The sequence below is a fragment of the Xiphophorus maculatus genome, chromosome 17 (assembly GCF_002775205.1).
Source record: "Xiphophorus maculatus strain JP 163 A chromosome 17, X_maculatus-5.0-male, whole genome shotgun sequence".
NCBI classification, from domain to species: domain Eukaryota; kingdom Metazoa; phylum Chordata; class Actinopteri; order Cyprinodontiformes; family Poeciliidae; genus Xiphophorus; species Xiphophorus maculatus.
Window position 1 is genome coordinate 4,315,755 of NC_036459.1, and position 24,639 is coordinate 4,340,393.

A 24,639-nucleotide genomic window follows, 5' to 3' on the forward strand; every position below is an offset into this window, starting at 1 on the left:
CAATTGAGGGAAACAGGATGCATACAGGAAAATACCATCCGTCTTAAGTACCAGGGTTTCAGCATCTTGTTCTGGTTTTAAGTTGCAGCACGAGGGAAAAGTTAAGTTCACATAACACCCGTCATTGTGGGGGAAAAACACTATGTGGAAATGTTGAAGCAACATGAGCCAGGAAGTTGAGGCTTGGGCACAGATATGTATTCCAAGTGGTCACTAACCTTAAGCATACCACAAAACAGATTATAAATCTGCAATTTTTTTTCAAGTAGTTGCAAATCATCCATTAATGAAAAATGTCTAATTCTATTTTTAATTACCGCTGTGACTGAGTAATTTGGCTGATGGGGAGACTTAGAGGTGGAGATCCGGAGGCTTCAAGTTTTCCCACATCCTGTGTTGCAAAATAAACAAATACATGAAAAACGTGTTTAAACTATAAGCTTAATTTTAAGAAGATATTTGAAATTTGTTTATTTTATAGGTTTTTTAAAATATAAAATACTGCTTGTTTGTGTTTGACAGTGGTTTACTGTTGATTAGTCATTAGCTTAGCTTATTGATCCGGCTCCTGCTAAGTGCATCAATCAAAACTGTTTGTACTGGACAGAAAATAAACACAAATCACTGACGGACTTGCTGTTACATTGGATTTTCTTTACATGACCAAACCCAGCTAAAACTATATTTGTAGTTACAATTTCAGAGAACAGTAAAAAATTACATATATATTGTTTTATTTTCTTTTGGCAAATGATTTGTAGTCATAATATTAGCATATTTTGATTTCAAAAAAGGACAATTGGCCCAATCCTGAAACATTCAATCATTCTGTTTACTTGAAGACTTTTGATCTTAATATACCTGAAGTGTGCCTTCTCTTTCTGGCTATAATAATCCTAAAGACATGCAAGAGAGATTAGACCTCAACAACTTGCTTTTAGCCTACTTCATGTCATCAGTTAGGTTTTGTTTAAGTGGCAGGAAAGAGTTGCCAGGAAAACTGAGCTCTCTGTTCCAAAAAGTGATGATTTTCAGTTAGCTACTCATTTGAAAAATATATTTTACATAAAAGCAAGCGATCTTTCTCTAATATAAAAATTGGATGTGACATAAAAGCAAAAAAACATAAGAAATCTGTAAGCACTCTATCATGGAAAGCAAACCGCCTTGAACTGTTTGGACTTGAACTAAATTCTTTGATTTGATGGAAACCAAATCGTGATCAAAGAAACAATTCAAAGCAAAGCTTGTAAAAGTGGATCTAAAAGCTAAAGAGGTACAGATGAATCACAGCAGAGGTGGAAGACTGAAGTTGTTTTTTTTTTTTTTTAATATCCAAAGCCAAGTTTCTCTTCGCTTTAAGGTTTCGCTTCAAAGCTGACTCTTTTGGAAGCCTAAAAGTTCAGGTTTTCCATTTTCATTTGCACACTAACTTCTTTACTCCTTCACTCATTGCCTTTTCCTCAGCAGGTTGCCCCCCCCCCCCCCCCCCCCATGCTGCTGCATCATACTAGTTAACACAGTAATCTCACGTTTGCCAAAAACTTTCATTCTGGATTTTCAGATTCTTCTTCTTGTCTTTCGTTTCTTTGTTCTTCTCTCTTCCCCCCCGAACCTATAACCCCATCCCGTTACCCTGCCTCCCCGCTCCCAGAGAGTTTTCCAAGGAAAGAGAGAAGGCCAAAGCACGTGGCGACTTCCAGAAACTACGAGAAAAACAGCAACTGGAGGAGGACCTTAAGGTGGGCTGCTGTTTGAGTACTAAGTGTTTATCTAAGTCACTTATTAGCTAAAGTGCAGAAATGTGTTGTATTTACTGATTTAAACACTCCAGTGTCCTTTACGTCTTTCAAAAAAATAAAATATTAAACATTATACAGCTTCACAATATAAGAATCAATTCTTGCCAGGTCACTTTTATTGAAAAGATTGCCAAATTCAAAGGAAGAGAAATTTAAACTGTTTTTAAATCTTGTAAAAGTATCTGTATCCCGCGAACGTCTTCACTGTACTTCATGATCAACATAAAGCAGAACGTTGCTGAGTGGGAAGGAAAATTAAAAATGAAACAAAGAAAAAACTGAAAAATCTGGCATGCAAATGCACATCCAGCCAACCCCTCCAAACCACAAACAAAAAATAAAAAACAATATTTATTTGTACTTTATCATAAATTGCATTGAAAAATGGGAACGAGTTCAACGAGACGAAATACTTCTGCAAAGCACTGTCTAACTCGTCAGTGCTTTCTTTTTATGCATATTGCCCGATCCACTGCTACACCCGTTGACTTGTTCTCCCCGTCTTTGCATTCATTTGTCCAATCGCAGGGCTATTTAGACTGGATCACTCAGGCTGAAGACATCGACCCAGAGAATGAAGAGGAGGGCTTGGACGATGACAAACCCAGAAACCGTGAGTACTGCAGTACAATAATTCATTTCTACCAATAAACAGGCCAACATTTCACCTTGATCTGGTTGCTTGGTGTAATTAAGTGCAGTACAAAGTTGGGAGAAAAGTTGTGTGCAAGTATGGATTTGTAAAGGTTCTTGCCAGATCTAGTTCCATCAGAGGGGTATTTTTGGCAACGTTTAGAAAAATCAACTGACTTCCTAAATGTCGAGTGTGTGACAAATACTGTTTGCTTGAAAGTCCTCCTGTGGTTTTAAACCTGTTTAGATATTACTGGAATGTGTCGTGCTGCAGCTTATAGCCCGTGTTTGCATGCTTTCTCTCTTTTTCTCTCAAACACTCAAACACAATCCTGCACCTACTCATTCATATGTACGTTCTAACTGTATACACCTCGAAAAATATGAGCACTTGTGTTTTGCTAGAAATGTACTCCACAAATGAACACCCAGTTTCAATCTACCACCCGATTGGAGAGAGAGACAGCCACACATGTTTCTCTAGGACTAATCCTTGCTTCAAGAGGCAGAGAAATAGAGCCTCCTAACCTGGAAGTCTGACATCAAAAGCTTAAATTCAGCTTGGGAGAGTGACAGCGAGAAAAGGAGAAAGGGTCTTTTTTTTTAGAGGCTTGAAACACAGCTTGCATGCACTTGAAATGAATGAAAACTAATTACACAGAGACAGCATGGATTGTCTGCACACATTTTCTGTGCCGAGCTGGTGATTCAGTCTTCAAAAGAAAAAAACAACAAAAAAAACCACTGATGACATTATGGGTGGAAAAGAGAATTGATTAATCTAATGATGATATTTGCTTTCTGAGAATTCCAGTGAATTAACATGGTCTAAGACAGACTGACCCAGTTTGCAAGGAAATAAAGCTTCATGTGTTACCATTTTATCGGTCCATGCCCATTAGCCAGGCAAAACCAAATCAGCTGAGGTTGAGGTATTTGTCATAAATAAACAATATGCTGCCAATTTAGTAAATGTTGCATAAAAATCACCATGTCTGTTTTTTAAAAGACAAATTTCTAATGTTGTTGATGTCAATCTTGATACAGTGTAACACTGTGAATTATTAATTTAATTGGACAAGCCATCAAGTGTTGATGAGATGACGAAATGATAGGTTTTTATAGTCTAAACTTGGACTTCAAAAGGATCAATCATATTTCTGTTTGTGAAGGAGAAAAATCAAGTCACTTAATATTTCAATTGCTTTGCCTCCATCACTAAGATGGATGGACGCTCCTCCTGGTTGATGTATTAGACTGTTTCTGCTGCCCTGGGACAGTTTATCACCTGAACTCTTTTCCAAAAGATGATAGGAGATTTTATGACAAAAATTGGCAAACAGAATGGCAAGAAAAAAAACAGCATATGTGCCCGTGTCTATAAGACATATCATGCCGTTGACCATTTATCAACAGAGCATTGTAAAAGTCCTTTTCCACAAAGTCTGTGATGGTTTGTATGACCTATATAAGGTGAAGTGGAGATTATATATTTTAAGCTAACATAGTGTTTTGCATGTAGGTAAAGCACTATACAGAATACTTATATATGACAAAAATATTCTATTACATTGATGTTGATGTGGCTGTAACATTGAAATGCAAAGCACTGTACCATCCCATCTGTGTACAAAGATCAACAAATGTGTAGCTTGTGCACATTGCAGTGGGCTTTTGTAGCATGAATGCGTGTTTGTGTGTATTACGGATACACTTGCACGAGTCAGTTGCCATTGTCAGCATGTTTGTTATAGTATTAGTGAGAAAGCATTCGAAGAGTTTCAGGTGTAATCAGATGTGTGGATGAATGTGGTATAAAAATCATTCAGAATGTCCTCACCTGACAGTAACTGTGTTAGTCTAAGATGAACAGCAGATTGTTCTCAAGTAGAACTGCAAACAGTTCAATTGCCAAAAACCATATCCTGATGAGTGTATTTGTCAGAGACAGAAAATCCTCTCTTGTTCTCTTTGCTTAAGGCTTTGTGTTGATCCACCATTTTCTCTAAAACATCCCAGGGGCTTATAATTGGATTCAGCTAATTGGAAATAACCAGGATACTCAGTTTTGTGCTAATGATCTCCAGTTTTTCTTTTTCTTTTTTGTAATCACTGCTGTACTGATTATCACAGGTCTTATCATTTTTCAGTCTTCAAGCTTCGGCTTACTTCTGCAGCAGTCTTTTGAAGATACTTAGCGATTCTAAAAGGGGGAAATGCAGAACTAATTAGAACTAATGCAATTACTGTATCTTATTGTGTCATCTCAGCAGTTTAGCATGTGTCCTAAGTCATCTCAGAAGCACATTGCGTATGCTGGGCCTTTCTATGCGACTTGCATGCTCTCCGCCTTTGCCGTCTTGTTGCATGCTTTTCATCCACAGACATTGCCAGTCTGGTATGAATGTTTCCAGTCCACCTCTGTCAGAAGACCAGAAAGCTTGTTTGTTTCAGTTACTGCTGATTCTCAGGATGGTATGTGTGACATGTTTCCATGAGTTCTTCAAGTTAACATGACCTCTGTAATACCTTTTCTGTTTACGCCGTGTGTCTTTGATTAAAGTTTGTTTAAATTATGCGAGTGTTTACAACATATGGACATATTCAGTGTCACAGAGATTAGCAGGTTTTGGAATGAAATATGTGACTGAACACCAGAACGAAAGTTAAAGAACTTGTGAACATGCTGTCTGAAGCTGGTAAGATCATTACCAAGAGAATTGTGTTACTTTAATTTGAAATATGTTGTTCATCCTAACCTAAGCAGAAAATGATGTGTGGTTTAATACCAAACAGTAAATAAATAGGGTTATGTTTCTTATAAGAGTGTATGTAAACATTTGGCATCATATGTATAATAGATTCCTCTACAGTCTTCACACCAAGATGTTTAAATTTGGTTTGTTTACGATTTAAACATAGCGCTTTGGTTTGAACGTCATAAAATAAAACGTTGAGTCTTTCAGCTGCTTTTTGTAGATGAGTTAAGTAATTTACCATCAACTTCAATCACAAGTACCAGTTAAATTTATCAACCAGCTACTGGTTGGTATTGGTAACAGACTGTTACTGTCCATTTTTAAGTTAATTTATTATTCATTGGATGCATTTGGATTCTACTCCTAAAACTTGTTGGATACATTTTTTTATTGAAGCTGGTGTCATGCTAAATACAACACCAGCTCTACTTTGAGGAAATATCTGCAACAAATTATTATTTTCCATTGACTTTGAGGGAGAAGGTGTCAGATATTCTCTAAGAGCAGTGAAGGATGTACTAGGGTTGTCTTCGGTAATAGTTGTCAGAAATTTAAGATGACTGCAAGTATAAAATTACTCTTTGAAAGCATGAAAAATGCTTTACTATAGAGCTCTGTGTGTGGAGGTGGGCGTGTGTATGTGGATGTAGCTGTGCATATGATTAAAATGGCAGAGAAGAATCTTGGTTTCATTTATCTCATCTCTTACAATTAAGTGAGCTACAGCAATTCTGCAGCTATTGTTTAAAATATGAATTTTATGTCTCTTATTGCATCACTTTGCATATTCCGTTTCTTGTTTAGATACTTACAGTGTTTGCAGGATTTTACATTATCTTTCTACATTGTACTGTACAAGAGATTTTAAATTATTATGTGTTATGTTATGATTTAGAAGACAATGAATCCAGTATGCGAGTGTTACACAATGGAAAAAAATACAATAGAGAAAATTATTAAAAAGAAAATTAGAACATTTCGCAGAAAAAAAACAACAACCTTGTGTAGCTCTCAGTAAAAGTTTAAAGTCAGTTTCATGGATTTCATCTATAGAAATCCAGATAAACATACTTTCTGCCCTTTATTGTGTTTCTCTCTACGCAAAACTGCAGAAGTTTGGGTAAATACAATAAAGATCAAAAACTGAAATTGTTCAACAAAGGCGGAACAGACAGTGCTGCAATCATATTAATTCTTTTCAAAGTAAAACTATGGTTTAAATGAAGAAATGAGGTGTCGGTGTAATTGCTTAAATAAATGGTTTTTTTGCAACTAGTTTCTGACATGCACACATTTAACATGTGTGCATGTCTCTCATGCTGTCTGGAGGTGAAATGCTGATGTGAAGCTCTCTCTATGTTATATACAAGTGTGTGTGTGTGTGTTTGTCCTGTTGAGCCGTACTATCTGTCCCCAGGTAAAGGTCGACATTTTCTCTCTCTGCGTGGAGCCGTGAAGAAAAACGCGGCTTTCCTTCGTAAGGCGTGTGCGTTTGTCTGCATGGACCGACATTAGTTAAAGATTTTACAGATCCTAGAACTGCAAGCGGACTGCAACCCCGAGCACTTCTTCTACGCCTAAAATCTTCCTTTGTTTTTATTTCTACCTTCCTGTAAAGACTCTCCTGCCACTTAAGCAAGAATATCTTTTGCCCCCTTTAGAGCTTCAACCCCTTAGTGTGCAGTAAAAACCTCTCGACACTGTAAATTTGTTTGTTCTCAATGTCTTGCTTGTGCGTTTTGCACACCTACTTCCAAATGATTGCTACTCATTTAATGATTATTTCAAACTTAAGCATTATAATATGCTAACCCTCTTGTTTTATGAAATTTTACCCAAAATTGTGACTCCTGTTGCTCCTCTATATTGGCTTTTGAGATGCTTTGGTGCACATAAAATTTTACTTTTTCTTATAAAAAGGTTAATTGCAATGTAAATGGAGACAAAGAGAAGAAACAACTTTACAGTTTTGACATTAAAAATTTTATCTGAAAGGAAATAATTTGCTTGATTGTCTGAAAACATAAGAGGTGAATGTTATCATACGAGGCTAATGCAAAGCATAAATAGTATATGCAAAATCATCTTTGCTGAAATGATGACATAATCCTCTTCTTGTCGTTTCAGATTCCTTTCTTTAAAAGTCCCTGCATTATTCCAGCCTCTCATAGACTAAAATATGAAATTTTATTCAGAAAAAAAACCTTCTCCAACTTCTACTCTTAAGTTTTACATACAGTGCCTTGCACAATAATCTATAATCCCTTAAATTTTCCATATATTGTCACATTACAGTCAGAAAGGTCAATGCATTTCATTGGGATTTTAAGTGATAGACCAACACAAAGTGGAAGAAGGAAAATGTAGCATAAAATATAATTGTTTTTTTACAATTCTGAAATGTTTGGCATGCTTATGTAATCAAACCACCTTTAGTCACAATTACAGCATCAAGGTTATTTGGCGAAGAGTGACAGAGGTTGAGATAATATTTTGTAGCCCAAACCTGCTTTTACATTCTCAGCTTCATCCCTGAATTGTTTGGTGTGTTCTTTGATCTTCATGATGCAGCTAGTTTGCCATCAATTTCTAGATGACTATTTACAAATTTATTAATTTATTAAGTGACTTCTATAAGCTGATTGTCCTGGATTATACTAGTATCAGAGTGAAGGGTAATGAAAACAAATGCATGCCAAAAACTTACTTCAAAGAGGGAATGATTGTTGTTGTCCAGGAATAAAATCTTTTAATAGTCCAAAAAAAAAAAAACATTTCAAAGATTTGACCAGCAGGTGGTTATACATTGAACATTTAACTATGTCAAAAATAATAACAATAAAAAAAGCCTACAACAATCCTATGCTTAAGATTTGAGAGATTTTCTTCTGCCAATTGTATCTTGTCTTTTCTTTCACACAGTTTCCCGTTTCCTCTCTGTTATTAACAGATTCAACTCACATTTCAAATTTCATGGGCACAGAGATAGAAGAAAGCAATATACACTGAAAAATTCCAGACAGTAACTCAGCTGCTGTGGCTTCTATCAGCAAAAGTGATAATGGACATTTGTGAAGTGGCTCTCTTGGCCATGATCTCTAAGATTTTTTTTTAGAGATATTCAATTCACACAAATGCATAAAAAAGCTGTTTTTTCGTCTCCAAAAAATAAACTAAGTTATAAATAATCTGCGTTAGCAGGGTGGGGCTTGAGAATGATTTGATTGCATTCTACTGAAGCTAAGACATAATCTTTTCAGAATTACTCCACACAACCATACTTAAAATAGCAAAACAATTAGTTTAGGTCCCCGTTTAGTGAGAAACATTTGTTATTTTGTCTTACTTATTTTACTTTGATAAGAAAGACAAAACTTGACTGTCTGAATGTCAGTCTGTGAAGTTAGGATATTATTTAGTTGTAATTTCCCAGAGTCTCCAAAATCAAATAAGTCTGTGTACTTACATGATAACTTGAAAATTTTTGCAGTGTTAACAGGCTAAAGCAGAATCTAATCCAATTTACACAAAAAAAACATGTGACCCCTGTTTCCATCATGTCTGTCTCTTCAGTCATTTTTTACCCTGCTGTCCTCTGTCTTCATTTTCCTCGTTTCTTGTCTCTTTGTTCCAGGTCTTTGGGGTTTACTCTAACAATAGGTATTAAACTAGTTCATAGCTCCATTGAGGGGAAGGCACCGGGCTGCTTTTGAATAGTATTTCATAGGCTTTGTAGCCTCAGGAGAAACTTGCTGCTCACAAGTGCATTTAACCAAGTAGCGTAGCTACAGGAGGGACATGTCGAAGTGTGGAAACTTACATCATATTAACAGTGAAGGCTTTATCGCTCACAGAGACAAGATTTTACAAAAGTGAACCTCTTTACCACCGATTTGTGTGTCAATGCACAATTACGTTTCAATATGATTGAAACAACGGGTTTATGAGACATTTTGTGTTGCAAAATGGTTTGTAGATTAGTAGGTTTCCCAACAAATTAGTAGTTGAAACCATCACCCTCATTGAAACTTGTGCATCAAATTCTCGCTTTTAAATCTATTGAAGTTATCTGTAGCACATTAATTCCATGCAAGAAAAAGAAGGCTCAGATAAACTTTAAAAAGGCACAAAATCAGAGTAACACACTTGCCAGTGAAGAGTGCAGGCAAACTGGCGACTGGAACTCCATGTGCAGTGTCTGATTCTGATACCTACAGGTGTAGCAATAATATTTGAAGTGACAATAAAGGAATGCGGCTCATTCCCCCCAGCAAGCCTGAATTGACAGAAGCAATAAAAAGCGATGGATCATTTCAAATCAGTCTCTCAAGCAGCCGTCTCCACATTCTTCCTTTTCTTACTCGCTCAATCTCCTGTCATCTAAACCGTCTTTAGTGCTTACATTATTGTCTCCCCGTCCCACTTCACTGTTATTGGTTGTCCATTCATTTTGTACTTTTTTTTTGTAAAACAGTTGATTTTTCCATTATTACCCATGAATATGTTTCATTTTTCAAAGTCTTTCCCCATCGTCTCAATATTAACTCATCCCTCTATCCTTGCATATCATCACTCACAAGCTGTTTTATTTAAAACAGAAAAAAATATGCTGTTTGAACTGTGCTCTCTTATTACCAAAAGACATATTTTAATTTAGACTCAAAGGTGAGGATGAACAGAGCACATCTGATATCACAGCTCTTTCCTTAGATTACAAAGAAACTACAAAGGCTCTCTTTTATGTTTAAGACATGAATGCAGGGCAGCCCTGAAAAAAATGATATAAGAGCTTAATAAAAAGCGCTTGTATCTAGTGCCATTGTTTACTGATCGGTCCAGCTGGACAACTCTAATAGTACAAAGTCCAGACTTAAATCTGTTTGAGAGTCTGTCATAAGACTTGAAAATTTACCTCACAAAGGCTCTCAGTCCAATCTGACCGAGCTTCAACTATTTAGCAAAGAACTAAAGTGGCCGAAAATTTCCATCTCTAGATATGCAAAACTGGTAGAAATACATCATTTAAAACTCGCAGCTGTAATTGTAGTAATAGGTGGTTCTACAAAGTACTGACCCAAAAGGAATGCATCCATGACTTCTGAAGGCGCCAAATTTTATGTAGGAGAATCTGAGTAATGGGGAATAAATTAGTGCATTCCACACTTTATTATCTTAAAAACTATGTGTCCTTTTTCTTCCTCTTGTGGAAATTTTCTATAAAATACAGAAAAGTTGGTGGTTTAAGAAGGCAAAAAAAAAGTTTAATTGTTTGGGAAGCTACTGCAAATGTGCACTTGAAACGTACATTTTATTTCCAGGTAAACGTTAAACCCCCTGCACACTTATGCTGCTATAGACCTTTTGTTTTTTTTGTTTCTTTCTGACTCTTCCTCATATTTTCTTTTTTTTTTTCCTTTTGTCTTTACCCATTTCTCTCAGTGAGCATGCCAGCCAGTGAAAATGAATCAGTCAACACAGATAACGCTCCCGGGGGAGATGTGGAGGGGGAGACCTGCTGCACCAGACTGGCGTGAGTACCTTATCCTCTTACACAAACAAACACACCCACACACACACACACCTCTTCTTCAGCTCTCTCAATCCCCACCATCATTCCCATGGAGTACTCCTCGCCTTGCCAGGATCTTTGTCTTTTCCACCAGCTCTGCTGTGTTAGACATGGTACAAGTGGCTTGGCTTCCCTCTGTCCTTCATTGATCTAACGGAGCCAGCCTTAGCCTTATAACTCATTGTGTCGTGCAGGCATTCATGCACCAAAAGCTCTTGGGGTAAAGGACCAGAAGGTCGTCAATGCACTCCACTCAGATAAAACTTTAATTATGGTGAAGGTGATTTATCTGAAGAGACAAATAACCGCACATTCTGTTCCCACAGGGGATGTTTTTTTCTTTTTCAAAGTCTATGAACATGACCTTTGACATTTCTGTAATAACACTGCCAAAACTCAAAGACTAAACATATTTTTATGTGAGTTTTTTTTACGCGAGTATGACTATGGGACATAATTTCTCTCTCTGTGTTTCTGATCGGTCTCTCCCCTACCTGAGTTTGGCCGCTGAAACGCTTTCATCCTCCCCTGTGGGAGTTCACAAACGGCTGACTCACTCACTCCTGCTATCCCCGGATGCTTTTCTTGTGATTTTACATTATTCAAAACAAATGAGATGCTTTCTGTCTTTGACGCAGGGCCTCACAGGAGCCGTGACCTCCAGCGAGCCTCTACTTTAGCATGCAAAAGCAAATCCAAAATTGCTCATTAATGGAACAGGTTACTGGCGATTCCAGAGTAAAACTATATGACGCAAAAAAAAAAAATGCTGACTTAAGTTAGAGAGCATGTTTGGATGGTCATTTATCTCTACGTTCACTGTTTGTCTGTTATTATGTATTTGTTGTGTTGTTTGGGTTTATTCGTATACTGTCAAAATGAATTAACCTGAACATAGAAACTAAAATATGAAGAGTATATAAAAATATAATATGATTTCAGCTCATCCATAGAAGTAAAGTTTATTTAGAAAACAAACCCATTCACCTGTCCATCCATTTCTCTATTTATCCAGCTCTTTGTCCTTCATCAGTTTTTCTATTGATCAAGTCATTTATCCATCCCTCTGCTTCTTCATGCATCCATCCAGAAATCATTTAATCCATTTATTCATCTGCCTATCGACCAATACATTTATTTATCCATCCATCTACCAGTCTGTCTTTCATTCCATTTGTTCTGATGTTCACCTATCCATTCATTCATCTGTCTGACCACTCAGTCTACCTTCTTTCTTGTTCCACATTTAGAACCTGATCTCTGTAGAAATATTTGCTACAAATTTAAAAGTGATTATTATTATTATTTTTTGTTGTTGTTGTTGTAATGTCTAAAAAGAATGAAAAAACAAAACGGGTCATTTTAGATTTCAAACTCAATATTTGTCATATTAAATCATCAACTTGGTTTTATTAGTTTGATCGCAAGAATGTTATGACAGATTATGAATTTTCAGCTTGCACAAATAGTTGTTTTTTAATGACTGCTTAAGGAGACCTAACCTCTTAGAGCCACTCAACTCAGTTTACATGGAGGAAAGAGCCGAGAATTAAATCAAATCAGACTGCAACAACTTCTTATGATATACATTAATCACAAAAGTATGTGCCATCTTGATTTTACTTTGTTTGTTTTGAAGATTTCTTTTTCTTTTTTATTTGCAACACTTGGAAAAAAATATAGACCTTCTGTTGACTGAAACTTTACATTAAGAAGTTTTCATCCTAGATATAGAGAGTTTCCTGGAGGCTCCCCCCCGCCCCACTTTTGTTTTTTTGTTTTTTAAAAAATGAGACTTTCAGTGTTTGTCAGTTCTTCTTCACATTGCCAGCAGACAGGCCCTTGGGGTACGAGCTACTTCAGCACCTGCTGATCTCTTCACCGAGACGGACACATGAAGGGGAGTATGCACTGTCAGGTCCCATATCCAGCCAGTCAGTCATTCTGTTCGGTCTTTCAGGCCGTCAATAAGACGCTTCATTGTTTCCGTCAGCTGTTCAGTCAGCCAGTGAGTCAGCTGCTCCATCAGTTCATCTGATTTTTGTCAACCAAACCAGAGCGCAAATACAAACATCTCACAAAAAAATAGATTTCAGATTGATTCGGCAGTTATCAATTTAATTTTGTGAACTATGGTACTTGAAATGGACATTGTTTTTTTCCTTCTCTCTTCTGTCAAAATGTCCTCCATAATATCTTGTCCTCAGTTCTCCTTGTTGTACCTTTTTCCTGTTACAGTGGTGAACAATCAACAGACTTTCCATCCATTAATGAATTGTGTTTTTTTTACACCAGGATTGACTGGAGGAAAATCAAATTAAGATTGTTTTCTTTTGACTGGATGCCACTGTGTTTGTGTACTGCATATACAGTATATATATACAGTACAGACCAACAGTTTGGACACACAGTTGTGTCCAAACTTTTGGTCTGTACTGTATATATATATATATATACATATATATATATATATGTGCGTGGGCGTGTGTGTGTGTGTGTGTGTGTGGAGGGGGGAGGGCGTGTGTGTGTTCAAGAGAGTGATTTGCTCACAATAAAATTCAACAAGCATTCATTCTGTTGGGCTATGCTCAAGATGGCTACTTAAAACTGGTGAATTGGACCATTTGGCAAATATTTTCGTTGATCATTTGCAACATCTTTTGTTGTTTTGCCTAAAATTCTTACATGTAAAATATGCAAAACAAATGCAGGTTGATCAAGAAACATATATGCTGCAAATCTTTTTACAAAAACAGGGGAAGCTATATTCCCCTTTATCCTTTTCAAATCACCTCTGTCTTGTGTTTTTTGTCTGTCTGTGTGCTATGTGTTTTTGTATAATCCATTTTGTTTTCTGTGTTCCAGAATTAGGATCTCCAAATCCAAGTTCAGGTTAGTACATGTTTACCGTAGTCTTCTAATGAAGTCGTACTTATTTATTGGCTGTGAATGTGTGTTAGTGTCTTTGGGCTTGCGTTCTACTTTAGAGAAGAACAAAATGAAAAGGAAACAGGAAAATCTAAAACTAACACGATCAAACTAATAGAAACTCCCTCTGAGCTCACTAAAAATAACAACATGATCAGTAATAAATTAAAACTGTCTGCAGGCATTTCATTTACAGAATAATCTATACTAATTCCATGATATTAACTCTGAGGTTGATATCAAGTATTTACTCTTTATAAAAAGAATTGTATTTTTCTCAGTGTCTGACATTAAATTAGACCAAAAGTTTCCTGTTTTAAATCAGCTGGATTCATCAGAAGCTGACAAAGCCCTAAAATACCGGTAGTTATAAATTATACCTCAGATATTCCCTGAGGTATAGTTATTATTTCTATTTAGCAAACAGAAATAATGTTAACAATCTTAACTGATATAAAAAAGTAAAAGTTTAGTCTGATTTAATTTTAGACTGCGAGAAAAAAAGGGTACATCATTTTACAAGATAAAAAACTAAGTTATCTGGAATCCCTCTTTTCAATTCAAAGCGTAAAATACCTTGATGTAGCACTATTCAAAGGTGAGAGATTTCCATAATTTTAATTTCTTACGATGTGTTAGATACATCGAGATATCAACACAAAGGTTTTAAATTGATGCTCTCTATTAGTGAAGAAGATATTCATAACGCTAAATGGCGCTAAATGTTTCAGCTCAGTTACACTGAGTCAGGGTGTGTTTATGCTCGTGTTGTGTTGTGAGTTGTGTCTTGTGTGGGCCCTAACTGAAAGCAAACAGAAAGAGATGAAATCCTGGCAGGCCGTGTTTATACATTTAGTTGATCATAAATACTTCCACATTCTTACTTGTATGAAAAACAGAAAGTCAGCAACCAATCACAGATCTGACACCTTTATGAATACAGTAACTGATACGTTGTGTGGTACTGCATTCATCCCAGTGATACAAAAATGGTTCGCCATGGTTATTTACGCTGTTAAAAATGTTGTTTTCTCATGAAGCCTAAATGTCAAACTAAATGTTATGTATACTTAACCATTTGCACAGTTCTGATGTTTATAGCAGACATGAAAATAAAATGATTAAGTGCTTCTCACAATATCATAGCCTTGACTAAAACTGACCATGGTTTTCCAGTGTTTAGACAAATTTAAAACCAGGATGCAGAACACAAAAGAAACACTTTTTTAAGCATGGATCCATCCTGCCTTGTATCAACAGTCACAGATGGCTGGTTTTGCTTTAATGATTTGGGAGATATTTTCTTGGGTCATTTAGTACAAATGAGAATTGTGTAAATGCCACAGACGTTATGACCACAGAGTTAGTCGAGATGGATACTTCCAGCAAGATAACGCACAAATCTGAAATAATCTGAAACTGTTTTCTTGAGCATTACACTGAGTTTGAAGCTACTGGAGTTTTCCAGTGACCTCCATGGTAAGGTTCAATCCAATAGAAGACCTCAGGGATGAAATTGCAATATGCTATTAAGACAATAAGGACCAAAATGGACATTTCCAACACCATTATGAATACAGACAGGACCTATAGCACAAAGAATTAGAGCATTTTCTAACAGAGAGTGGGGTCCAAACTGCCACAAGGAAGTTTGCCTAATAACCTATGTGTAGACCAAAGCAGGATCTACTGTTTTCATAAAACATTGTTTTTTTTTCCTTTTGAGGGGATAATTGACGTTTAAACATCTATACAAGTAGATGTCATTTCCGAGATTATTTATAAGGAGATGCATATCAAAGCAATGCAGTTTAGACACACAAAGTTTCATTTATACTTTACTACTGCTGCTATGAGAACAAGTAAATCCCCTTATATTGCCTTCACATGTTTTCATGTCACTTACTCAGAACGAGGCAATTATGAAATTACTGTGGAAAATTGTTCCTACATGGGAGGAGATGTAAAATGACCCTTGTGTGACCCATTGTGCAGGGAGTAGAGTAGATTGTTTGCGAGGCGTGAAGCTGGCAATTATCAGAAACAATGACAGAAATTTTCCACGGTGGACAGCAAAAGAAAGTGAAGAGGAATTAGTCCACACGACAACCCAGGAACAATTAACTACATTTACTTTTTTTAGTCAAAAATACAGTTCTTATTTGTAGATAAAATACATTTCATTTTAATGTCTGTCTGCAAGTGTCTTTTCCCTCTTTTCTTTAAATGGTCTCTCCAACTCCACCACAAAGCTCTTCAAGTTTGCTGCTAGTATGAAACACCTTTGATGACTAACACTGTTCCACATTTCTGCTTTAAGAAAACAGATAGCCTCAGGATATGGAGCTCATGTCAACTCGATTCTGTGCACTGACCAATTAACTTTTTCTTCTTCTTCCTCTTCTTCTTCCACCACTGACTGCCTTTCTCTCTTTATTCACTGTGGGTTGTTCCTTATTTCCTCATTGGCACCATATTTCCCTCCATCTGGTTCCATGTTTTTTCATCTCCCTCATTTTTTTTCTTCACCCGACCTCTGACCTATACCATCCAAAATGTTTCCTCTGTTTCTACCCTCTCCAATCTTTCCTCACCTCTCAATCTGCCTTTCTCAGTCGCTACTCTCGGAGGTGGAACAGGTTGTGTAGGCGAAAGTGTCGAGCAGCAGTCAAGTCCCAGGTTTTCTATTGGCTGGTCATCTTCCTGGTTTTTCTCAACACCCTGACCATCGCCTCTGAACATCACAAGCAGCCTCAGTGGCTAACAGACGTGCAAGGTACATCGCGCACAATGTATACATTACATGTAAAAACACAAATCATAGGAATGAAAATATTTAGCGTAAAATTATTCTTTTCATTTTTCTAGCTTCTTTTCATCTTCTAATTTTGTTCCTGTCTGTAGATATAGCAAATAAAGTATTACTAGCGCTCTTCACTGGTGAGATGCTCCTAAAGATGTACAGTCTTGGTCTACAGGTAAGTGGTGCCAAAGCTTTATAACCACTAATTTCAATCCCTTTTATCAGAATTTTATGGAATTAGAGGGGTGCATAATTGTGCACCAGGACATTTTTATGCTATTAGGTGTGAAGTGAAAGTAAGGTGATAAATGCCTTTCAAAACAAATTAAACTTGAAATGTCTATCATGCATTTGAATTTAGCAACCAGATGACAAAAAGACTAGGCTAGATAAAAAAATCTGTTGCTTGTTCCCTTCTGTTAGGGAATTATGGTAGGTATAGTAGTGGGTATGCATAGCATACATTGTATCGCTGCATGGTAGTGGGTGTGCATAGGCCTGTCGTGGTAAGCAATAAATCAATTAATCGCGTGATAAGTTAAAATGAGCTCAATAATTTCAAGTCGCATGCTTGTTTGTTTTCATCATGTATCTCTCTAGCAAAGAGACTGGATGGGATGATGAGAAAGTTTTAGCTGCCTCCTTCCTTTCTAGTTTCCTTAGAGTAAAGGGCTCAACAGTGTTCAACTTTCGTTTTGTCTTGTCGCTAGACTGCAGGAGCGCGTCTACTGGTACGACCTCAAAATTTCACGTGCATGAATTTCACCAGTTGCTTGCCGGTAAGAGGCCAAGTGACTGTCGCTCACCATGCAAATTCCTTATGTAACGAACGCAGAGGGAGCGACATCGCCTCCCGTGTGTCGAGCCCATAGTGGACCACCACAGAGCTTAGCATGAAAGCCCCGAGAGGAGGAGGAAGCAAAGGAAATGCTGGTTTAAAAGCCAAACGTGACAGTTGCACTCTGGGAGGAATCTGTGGTAAACCACTTAACCTTTGGAGCAAATATGTTGTAAAACAGTACCAACTAAGCACGACAATACAACAAACATGTATCTACACATAAAACATGCAATGCAGGTTTTCCAGCATGGGGGAAAAAAAAATTCAGTCAACAGCTGGCTTTGTCTTACTGACGGTCCACAATTACTAGAGTGTTTAATCAACAAACAATACAAAAAGGCCCGTACAAAATAGCTTGCTTAATCGCATTGATCTCATTGAGAAGCCAGCATTTCAAAAAATGCTGCAAATATGTCACACCCAATATGTTTTGGGGGTTTTTCAACAAAAGTTCCGACAATATATTCTGTTTTCAATGTCTGAGCCTAATGATTAATATATTTTGAAGGGCAAGTTTGTTTACAAAGACTTCATAATCCATTTTATTTGTTTTTGGCTTGTGTGTTTATTTTGTATATTTAAAATGTCAGTGCTAAATGTACTTTAGAAATTAGTTTATTGATCTTTGAGAGTGTGTCTTTGCATCGTTAGGCCATTTATACTATTAGTAAACAGTGATCTCAAAATCACATTATCATTTATCACAAGAATTTCTGGGACGATTAATTATTGTGACATGCCTAGGTATTTAAATCCTCTGCTCAGTTCATAGTCAGTTTTACCCAATAATAACCAACAACCTTACCCTGAAGAGCTGCAAGTTGCAGATCTCTGGTCTACCACGTGTCATCCTAATAAAGTAAAATGTTTTTGTTTATGACCCAATTCTAACCATCTTCCCTTTTTTTGTTGCACTCCACAGGCGTACTTCGTGTCGCTCTTCAACAGGTTCGACAGCTTCGTTGTGTGTGGAGGAATACTAGAGACCATTCTAGTTGAAACAAAGATCATGTCTCCTCTTGGCATCTCAGTGTTACGTTGCGTACGCCTGTTGAGAATATTTAAAATAACAAGGTCATTACGACTTTTACGGCATTGACTATAGAAGTTAAGCTCAACATTTCCCAGGCAAACGCCGACATATACATCGTCTGGGTCTGTGCTATCTTTTCTGTAGATACTGGAACTCTCTCTCCAACCTCGTGGCCTCCCTACTCAACTCCGTTCGTTCCATTGCCTCCCTGCTGCTCCTGCTCTTCCTCTTCATTATCATCTTCTCCCTGCTGGGCATGCAGCTCTTTGGGGGGAAATTCAACTTTGACGACACCAGACGGAGCACCTTTGACAACTTTCCCCAGTCTCTGCTCACTGTGTTCCAGGTAACAATACTACTTTTTTTTTTCAGGGTCATATCAGTGTTCATTTTGTCTCGTCTTTGTATGCTTGTGCTCTAGCTGGTTTGTGCGTTCTTCATGTAAAACTGCTCTGTATTATTTGTTCCACAGATTCTAACAGGAGAAGACTGGAACTCTGTTATGTATGACGGCATCATGGCGTACGGAGGCCCGTCTTTTCCTGGCATGCTGGTCTGCATCTACTTTATCATCCTCTTCATCTGCGGAAACTGTATCCTTTTCTGTCTGCAGACTATCAGAGTCATGCTAACGTGTATACGCACAGTGGAATTGAAATGAATGGACAAGCTGCTTTCTGCCCAGAATACATTTGTGCAAAAGAAATGTGTATATCATGGCATTTTTACAAGATTTGTACTGGAATGATTTGTGACCGGTCTCGCCTGCTGCACCATCTCATCTCTTAGGTATTTATTTCTTACATTACCCCTCCAAATAGACATCCTACTGAATGTCTTCTTGGCCATCGCTGTCGACAATCTAGCAGATGCTGAGAGTCTGACATCGGCTCAGAAAGAAGAGGAGGAGGCGAAGGAGAGGAAAAAACTGGCCAGGTAAGATGGAGAAAACCGAGAAACCAAGTGATGCAGCGACTGTAAGCAGAAAGAGCAAGAAATGAGACATGTTTAATGATTTGCGAACCCCAAAAGAGCGAGACAAAGCCTGGGAAATGTGGCAACTCATGAAATGCTGGATGCTGGAAGAACAAGCACACATAGACGTATCAGAACAAGAAGCTGCAACAGTTTTATCTCTTATGTTTAGCCACTCCTTATACAGAATTATTTAGTACTGTGCTTGACAGGCCAAAAAGAGGGCGTTCCCGAGTGTGTCATTTCCTTTAACCTTAGCTTTGCGCGCGTGTGGTGTGTGTGTGTGGGTGTGTGTATACGAGCATGCAAATAGCTAAAAGAGATAGAGGAAAACACAGAATTAGTTATTCTCAACATGCCATACAGTTTAAGCACTCTATACTTGGTTTGGGGTAGTTTGCAGAAATTACTGCATCAGTGCAGCGTGACTGGCAATGATCAGGTCTTCAGTGGTACTAAGGAAATCCAAGACCCAGTAAACCCAGACCAAGTACTGATTATATGTATACTGTACAGTATGTGGAGTTAATTTCTATATGTTAATTTCTACTAGGATATTTATGTAGTGAAAATCCTTTTTTTATTGGTACTGAAATGTCTGAGATCTGGAATTTGGGGTTTTCATTGTGATACATAAGAAATATTATTAAAATGTAATTTAAAGTTAATGAAATATACAAGTTTTGCATTTTAAATTAAAATAATTACATATATATATATATTCTAACTTAGTGTCACTCATCAGTATACCGGAAGACAATTTCTCAGCCTACTATCATTTCCTTTGATAGTAGGAAAAAAAGGTCACAAAAGGAACTTTTTAAATGTGCACCATTATCTTGTCATCACTTCTTTGTTATGCAGTGAACAAATGCAAATCTATGATTTAACAGGGAGTAAATAACATTCAAAGAAGGTAAGATATTCTTTCTTTATCAGGCTTGCCAGTCCAGAGAAGCGTCAGGATAACGAGAAGCCCCCGATAGAGGAAAAGAAGTGTGAGAAGATTGAGCTGAAGTCCATCACTTCTGATGGAGAAACCAACACTGCAACTAAGGTACTTACTGGCATAAAAAATAAAAGACTGAAGCTACAAATTTTAGTAAGCAAATTAGCTGATGAATATATGTTTATTTCATAGATCAACATGGATGACTGCTGTGGAGATGAAAATGAAGAGAAGAACCCATATCCTGTGAATGATTACATAGGTAAAGTGCACAGTATGAAAAATATGCCTGATATTTAGCAGCTACACAACCCGTTCTATTTCTAGAACAATGGCTCAAAACAAGCTGTCAAACAATTGTGCTTTTTCTGACATTTTGGTAAAAAAAAAAAAAACAACCCTTCTTTCCTAACAGGAATAAAATTGCCATCTCTCTCAGCTGTTTCACCTCATCTATTTTTCTGTTTCCTTTCTCTCTTGCCCAACCCTCTCATTAGGAGATGAGGATGAGGAGGAGCCAGAGATGCCAGTGGGCCCGAGGCCGCGGCCGCTCTCTGACATTCAGCTGAAAGAGAAGGCCGTTCCCATGCCCGAGGCCCGCGCCTTCTTCATCTTCAGCCACACCAACAAGTAATTTGACGCTGTTGTTCTGCCTTTCATTTGTTTTCTTCTCCTCTTTCTCTTCCTGTTCTCGTTCGTCTGCTTCAGTTTGTTTTCCCTCCGTCTTCCCCAACAGATTCAGGGTTCTGTGCCACAAGATTGTCAACCACAACATCTTCACCAATCTCATCCTATTCTTCATCCTGCTCAGCAGCATCAGTCTGGCGGCAGAGGATCCAGTCAAGAACGACTCTTTCAGAAATCAGGTGGCAGATTGAGTTATAAACTTGACTTCCAGATACTTTGCCTCTTTACTACTTTTTCATCTTATTCCCTATTCTGTGCCAATGAATTTTCCGTTGCATAACTGTCTATTTCTTATGTTAGTTAAATATTCCGATGAATATGTGTTGAATATGCTTAAATTTGTCTCCATTTTAATATACTTTTCCCTCAAGTTTTTTTATAATTACATCCTATGTATGTCTATTAATTATGGTTTTGATCCTCATTCGGGCCATTTGACTCTTGAAATGTAAAGGATTATGACTTCCTGCTGGGATATTATAAGCAATCAGCCATGCTGATTATGCCTCTGGAAATCAGCATGTCTCGTCCTCTGCTCTCCCCTGCTTCCTGACTCGCATGAATGAAACCCTTCGGCCAGAACCAGAACTCGTCGAAGGGACATTACAGATCCCTTCGAGGATATGTATTCTTTTGGATCCCTCAGAATGAGCTGGAGATCGTCTCTAGGGAGAACGTTATCTTTCTAGACCGGTTACCACTGACACCTGATCTTAGACAAATGAAGGATGAATGGACAAACAAAAATGGGAATTCTTATTGCTCTAATTTTTATTTTATAGCTGTATGTATATATTTTAGCATGTGTAATAAGGTGTAGTGAGATTCTTCCACCTTGGAAAAAGAACTGTCAAATTTATCCTTAAAGGCCTAAAGATGATATAAAGTAAATTCCCTTACCGATTCCAGGTGAACTTGTCATAAGTTCAATTCAGGAGAAGTTGAACTTACAATTTATGAACTAAATAAACCGAGATTCTCTTTTAGAACTGGTGCAGTTACTCTATATATTGTTTTACTGTTTAAAATATTTCTTAGACTCTTTTTCTTTTCCATGTTCTTTAGCTTAATCTGCCATTGTTGTGATTTGGACCTCAGGCTCTCCACTCACATGAGGCCAGATAAGACGCACATCAAGCAAGGCACAGACTGATGTCTTGGTAGCCATCATTAGCAACCCACACACATATTATTAATTAAAAGGATTATAGCTGACAGCGAAATATAGACAAATTAAGCTGTTTGTGTCTGGCCTGTTACACTTAATGAGATTGCTTCTAGTATTGTAACTATTATTAACTTCCAAAAAACTCTTCTTTTTTCACTTTAACGCTTGCCTTTTATTTATTTTTTGCCCAAGCAAGAATTATAATTGTAATCTTTGTTTTGTATACATACAAATTGCTTATTTTTCTTTAGTTAACCAAAACTTTGTGCTGAGGTGTATTAAAACAATGTCTTTTGGCCTTAACTGTTATATTATCATGCGATAGGAGCAGAGACAGTCGGCCTCAAGCGCAAGCTCTAAAACTACAAAGTCATTACAGTTTGTCCTTATGAGGCAGCTGCATTTATTAATAAAGCCTCGCTGTGTGTTGTTTATACAGCTTATTATTTATTTAGCGTTTATGGTGGTAATTGTGCTGTGGTATAATGGAAAGGCTGAGCGCCATGAGTGTTTTATCAGCTCATGTACATTGTTTCCTCTCTCAGTCAGAAACACGCGTCCCCTGGGGCCAACGAGGATCTGCTTTATAGTAGTTTCCTGGCATTGGTACACATTACAGTTAAACAGGCCAAGCACTTAGCAGTATTTAGAGATTCAGAGAGTTACATGCATTTTAATCTGCTTGAATTTTTTCTGTCTCTTTTTGAAATAAATCTTAACAAATGCATTATAATATTAGTTTATCTGAAGTCATCCACAGTGCTCTTTTGGATTATTGTTACCCATTTTAGTTGATGATTTACATTTATTCTCAGTTAATCAATAATTAATCAGTAAAAGGAAAAGGAAGAGGCCTATTTTTCTTAGCAAGGCTTCAAAATTAGAAAAGACAAGCGAACATACCATTTCAATAAGGGAAAAGTGTTGATCTTCATTATCAGGAAATACCAACTATAAAATTGCTATTCATCTAAATTTACAAAAACCAAAACATATATCCGGTATAGGCATCAAGTGTCCATCCAACTGTCCAAATATATTATTTGTGTGCAAACTGTGAATGCCTTAAAATATGTAAATATGTTCTTAATATATATCCTATCAAAAATTTAATGCAAGCAATCCATTGCGGGTGCAGTACAGCCAATACTGATGTTCCAATGATGATTGTGAGTCAATATCTTATGCAGCTCTAGTAGAACATCAGAAAGATAACATTTAGGTAAGAAAAATTCTCACTGTTAGAGAAAAAAAGTTACACTTTCATTACAGAAACAGATTAAACAACTATAAAATATTTCTGTTTACTCCTGGAAATTTATTGGTTATAAAGATGAGACACACACACAAAAAAACAACACTTCCTGTTGTGCTTTCAGATCTTGGGCTATGCAGATCACGTCTTCACTGGACTCTTCACCATTGAGATCATTCTTAAGGTAGAGTTTACTGGTGATAACATACATTTTGGAGCATGCCAAATACTATTTTTCTTTTTTTTTGTCACACTCTTTTCAGATTAAACAAGTTTAAATATTTCATACAGAAATACTTTCCGTAAATACAAAGGCACCACCAACTATCGTTATCTTATGCCAAGGAAGGTTCCCCCCAGCTCCTGGCATTTTCTATTTATGTAAAAATTCTAAAGCCTTAGAGAGGACTTTATAACCCCACCCTGATTAATGTTGCCAACTTTGATTCTCATCTGCTCTCCGGATTGGAGCATGATATCTTGCTTTTGAGATTCTGTGAAAGTAATTGTTTGATTCTACAGCTCTATACTGTTAGCAATCAGTTCTAGATGAGGCTGAGTTAGTTCAAAATGTATCTTTTTCACATTAAAGAACATGTCGGAAAACATTGTCTGTTTAATTGCAGATGACAGCCTATGGAGCCTTCCTCCATAAAGGTTCATTCTGTAGAAATTATTTCAACATTCTGGACTTAGTAGTGGTCAGCGTTTCTCTCATCTCTTCTGGAATACAGTAAGTGCATCAACAGCTTTTGCGTGGCTTGTTTTACAGTCTTAAAAGGTGATGTTTATGCAATCATAACTTTCTGCAAGGATACCTTCATCATCATTTAGGAAGCAATGCAAATGTATATAATTTTCTAACACCTCACAAAAGATTGGAGATGACTGCATGAGTTGTATAGCTAATGCACTTATATTTAGCAGCTTGACAACAATTTGAGCTTGGAACTCTGCCACACTTCACATTTACCTTAACTTTGTCACACAATCATACGTCAGACCATCTATCCCTTTGTGATGTTTATTAAAAGGATGTTTTCTGCTCTTAACTTTCTGCTTCTAGTGTAATAACTCCTTTAACTGCTATGATGTTTAATATGCTATGCTACACTCTCTGTCTCTAATGCTTAATAGACTAGACTTCTCGACGTAAGTCCACATTAGTCTGTATTAATAATCCCTTTAATAGACCTTCACCTCAACCGTGTAAAGTTGTCACTCTTTTGATTTGATA

General features: G+C 37.0%; 1 protein-coding gene across 8 annotated transcripts in view; it reads left to right on the forward strand.

Annotated features, from left to right (window-relative positions):
- The window catches only part of cacna1c (calcium voltage-gated channel subunit alpha1 C), a 186,796-nt gene that overhangs the window by 124,172 nt on the left and 37,985 nt on the right, over positions 1 to 24,639 (forward strand). For 6 of the 8 annotated variants that reach the window (XM_023350204.1, XM_023350205.1, XM_023350208.1 and 3 more), the window contains exons 9-24: positions 1,655 to 1,742; positions 2,331 to 2,415; positions 10,634 to 10,724; positions 13,629 to 13,655; positions 16,307 to 16,467; positions 16,596 to 16,669; positions 18,258 to 18,409; positions 18,513 to 18,714; positions 18,841 to 18,961; positions 19,190 to 19,304; positions 20,283 to 20,400; positions 20,485 to 20,554; positions 20,790 to 20,922; positions 21,029 to 21,158; positions 23,527 to 23,586; positions 24,029 to 24,135. In XM_023350204.1, coding sequence (XP_023205972.1) covers positions 1,655 to 1,742; positions 2,331 to 2,415; positions 10,634 to 10,724; positions 13,629 to 13,655; positions 16,307 to 16,467; positions 16,596 to 16,669; positions 18,258 to 18,409; positions 18,513 to 18,714; positions 18,841 to 18,961; positions 19,190 to 19,304; positions 20,283 to 20,400; positions 20,485 to 20,554; positions 20,790 to 20,922; positions 21,029 to 21,158; positions 23,527 to 23,586; positions 24,029 to 24,135 — 1,734 coding nt within the window. Of the gene's footprint in view, positions 1 to 1,654; positions 1,743 to 2,330; positions 2,416 to 10,633; positions 10,725 to 13,628; positions 13,656 to 16,306; positions 16,468 to 16,595; positions 16,670 to 18,257; positions 18,410 to 18,512; positions 18,715 to 18,840; positions 18,962 to 19,189; positions 19,305 to 20,282; positions 20,401 to 20,484; positions 20,555 to 20,789; positions 20,923 to 21,028; positions 21,159 to 23,526; positions 23,587 to 24,028; positions 24,136 to 24,539; positions 24,555 to 24,639 lie in introns of all 8 variants that reach the window. The other 2 variants (XM_023350203.1, XM_023350211.1) reach the window with 2 other exon arrangements.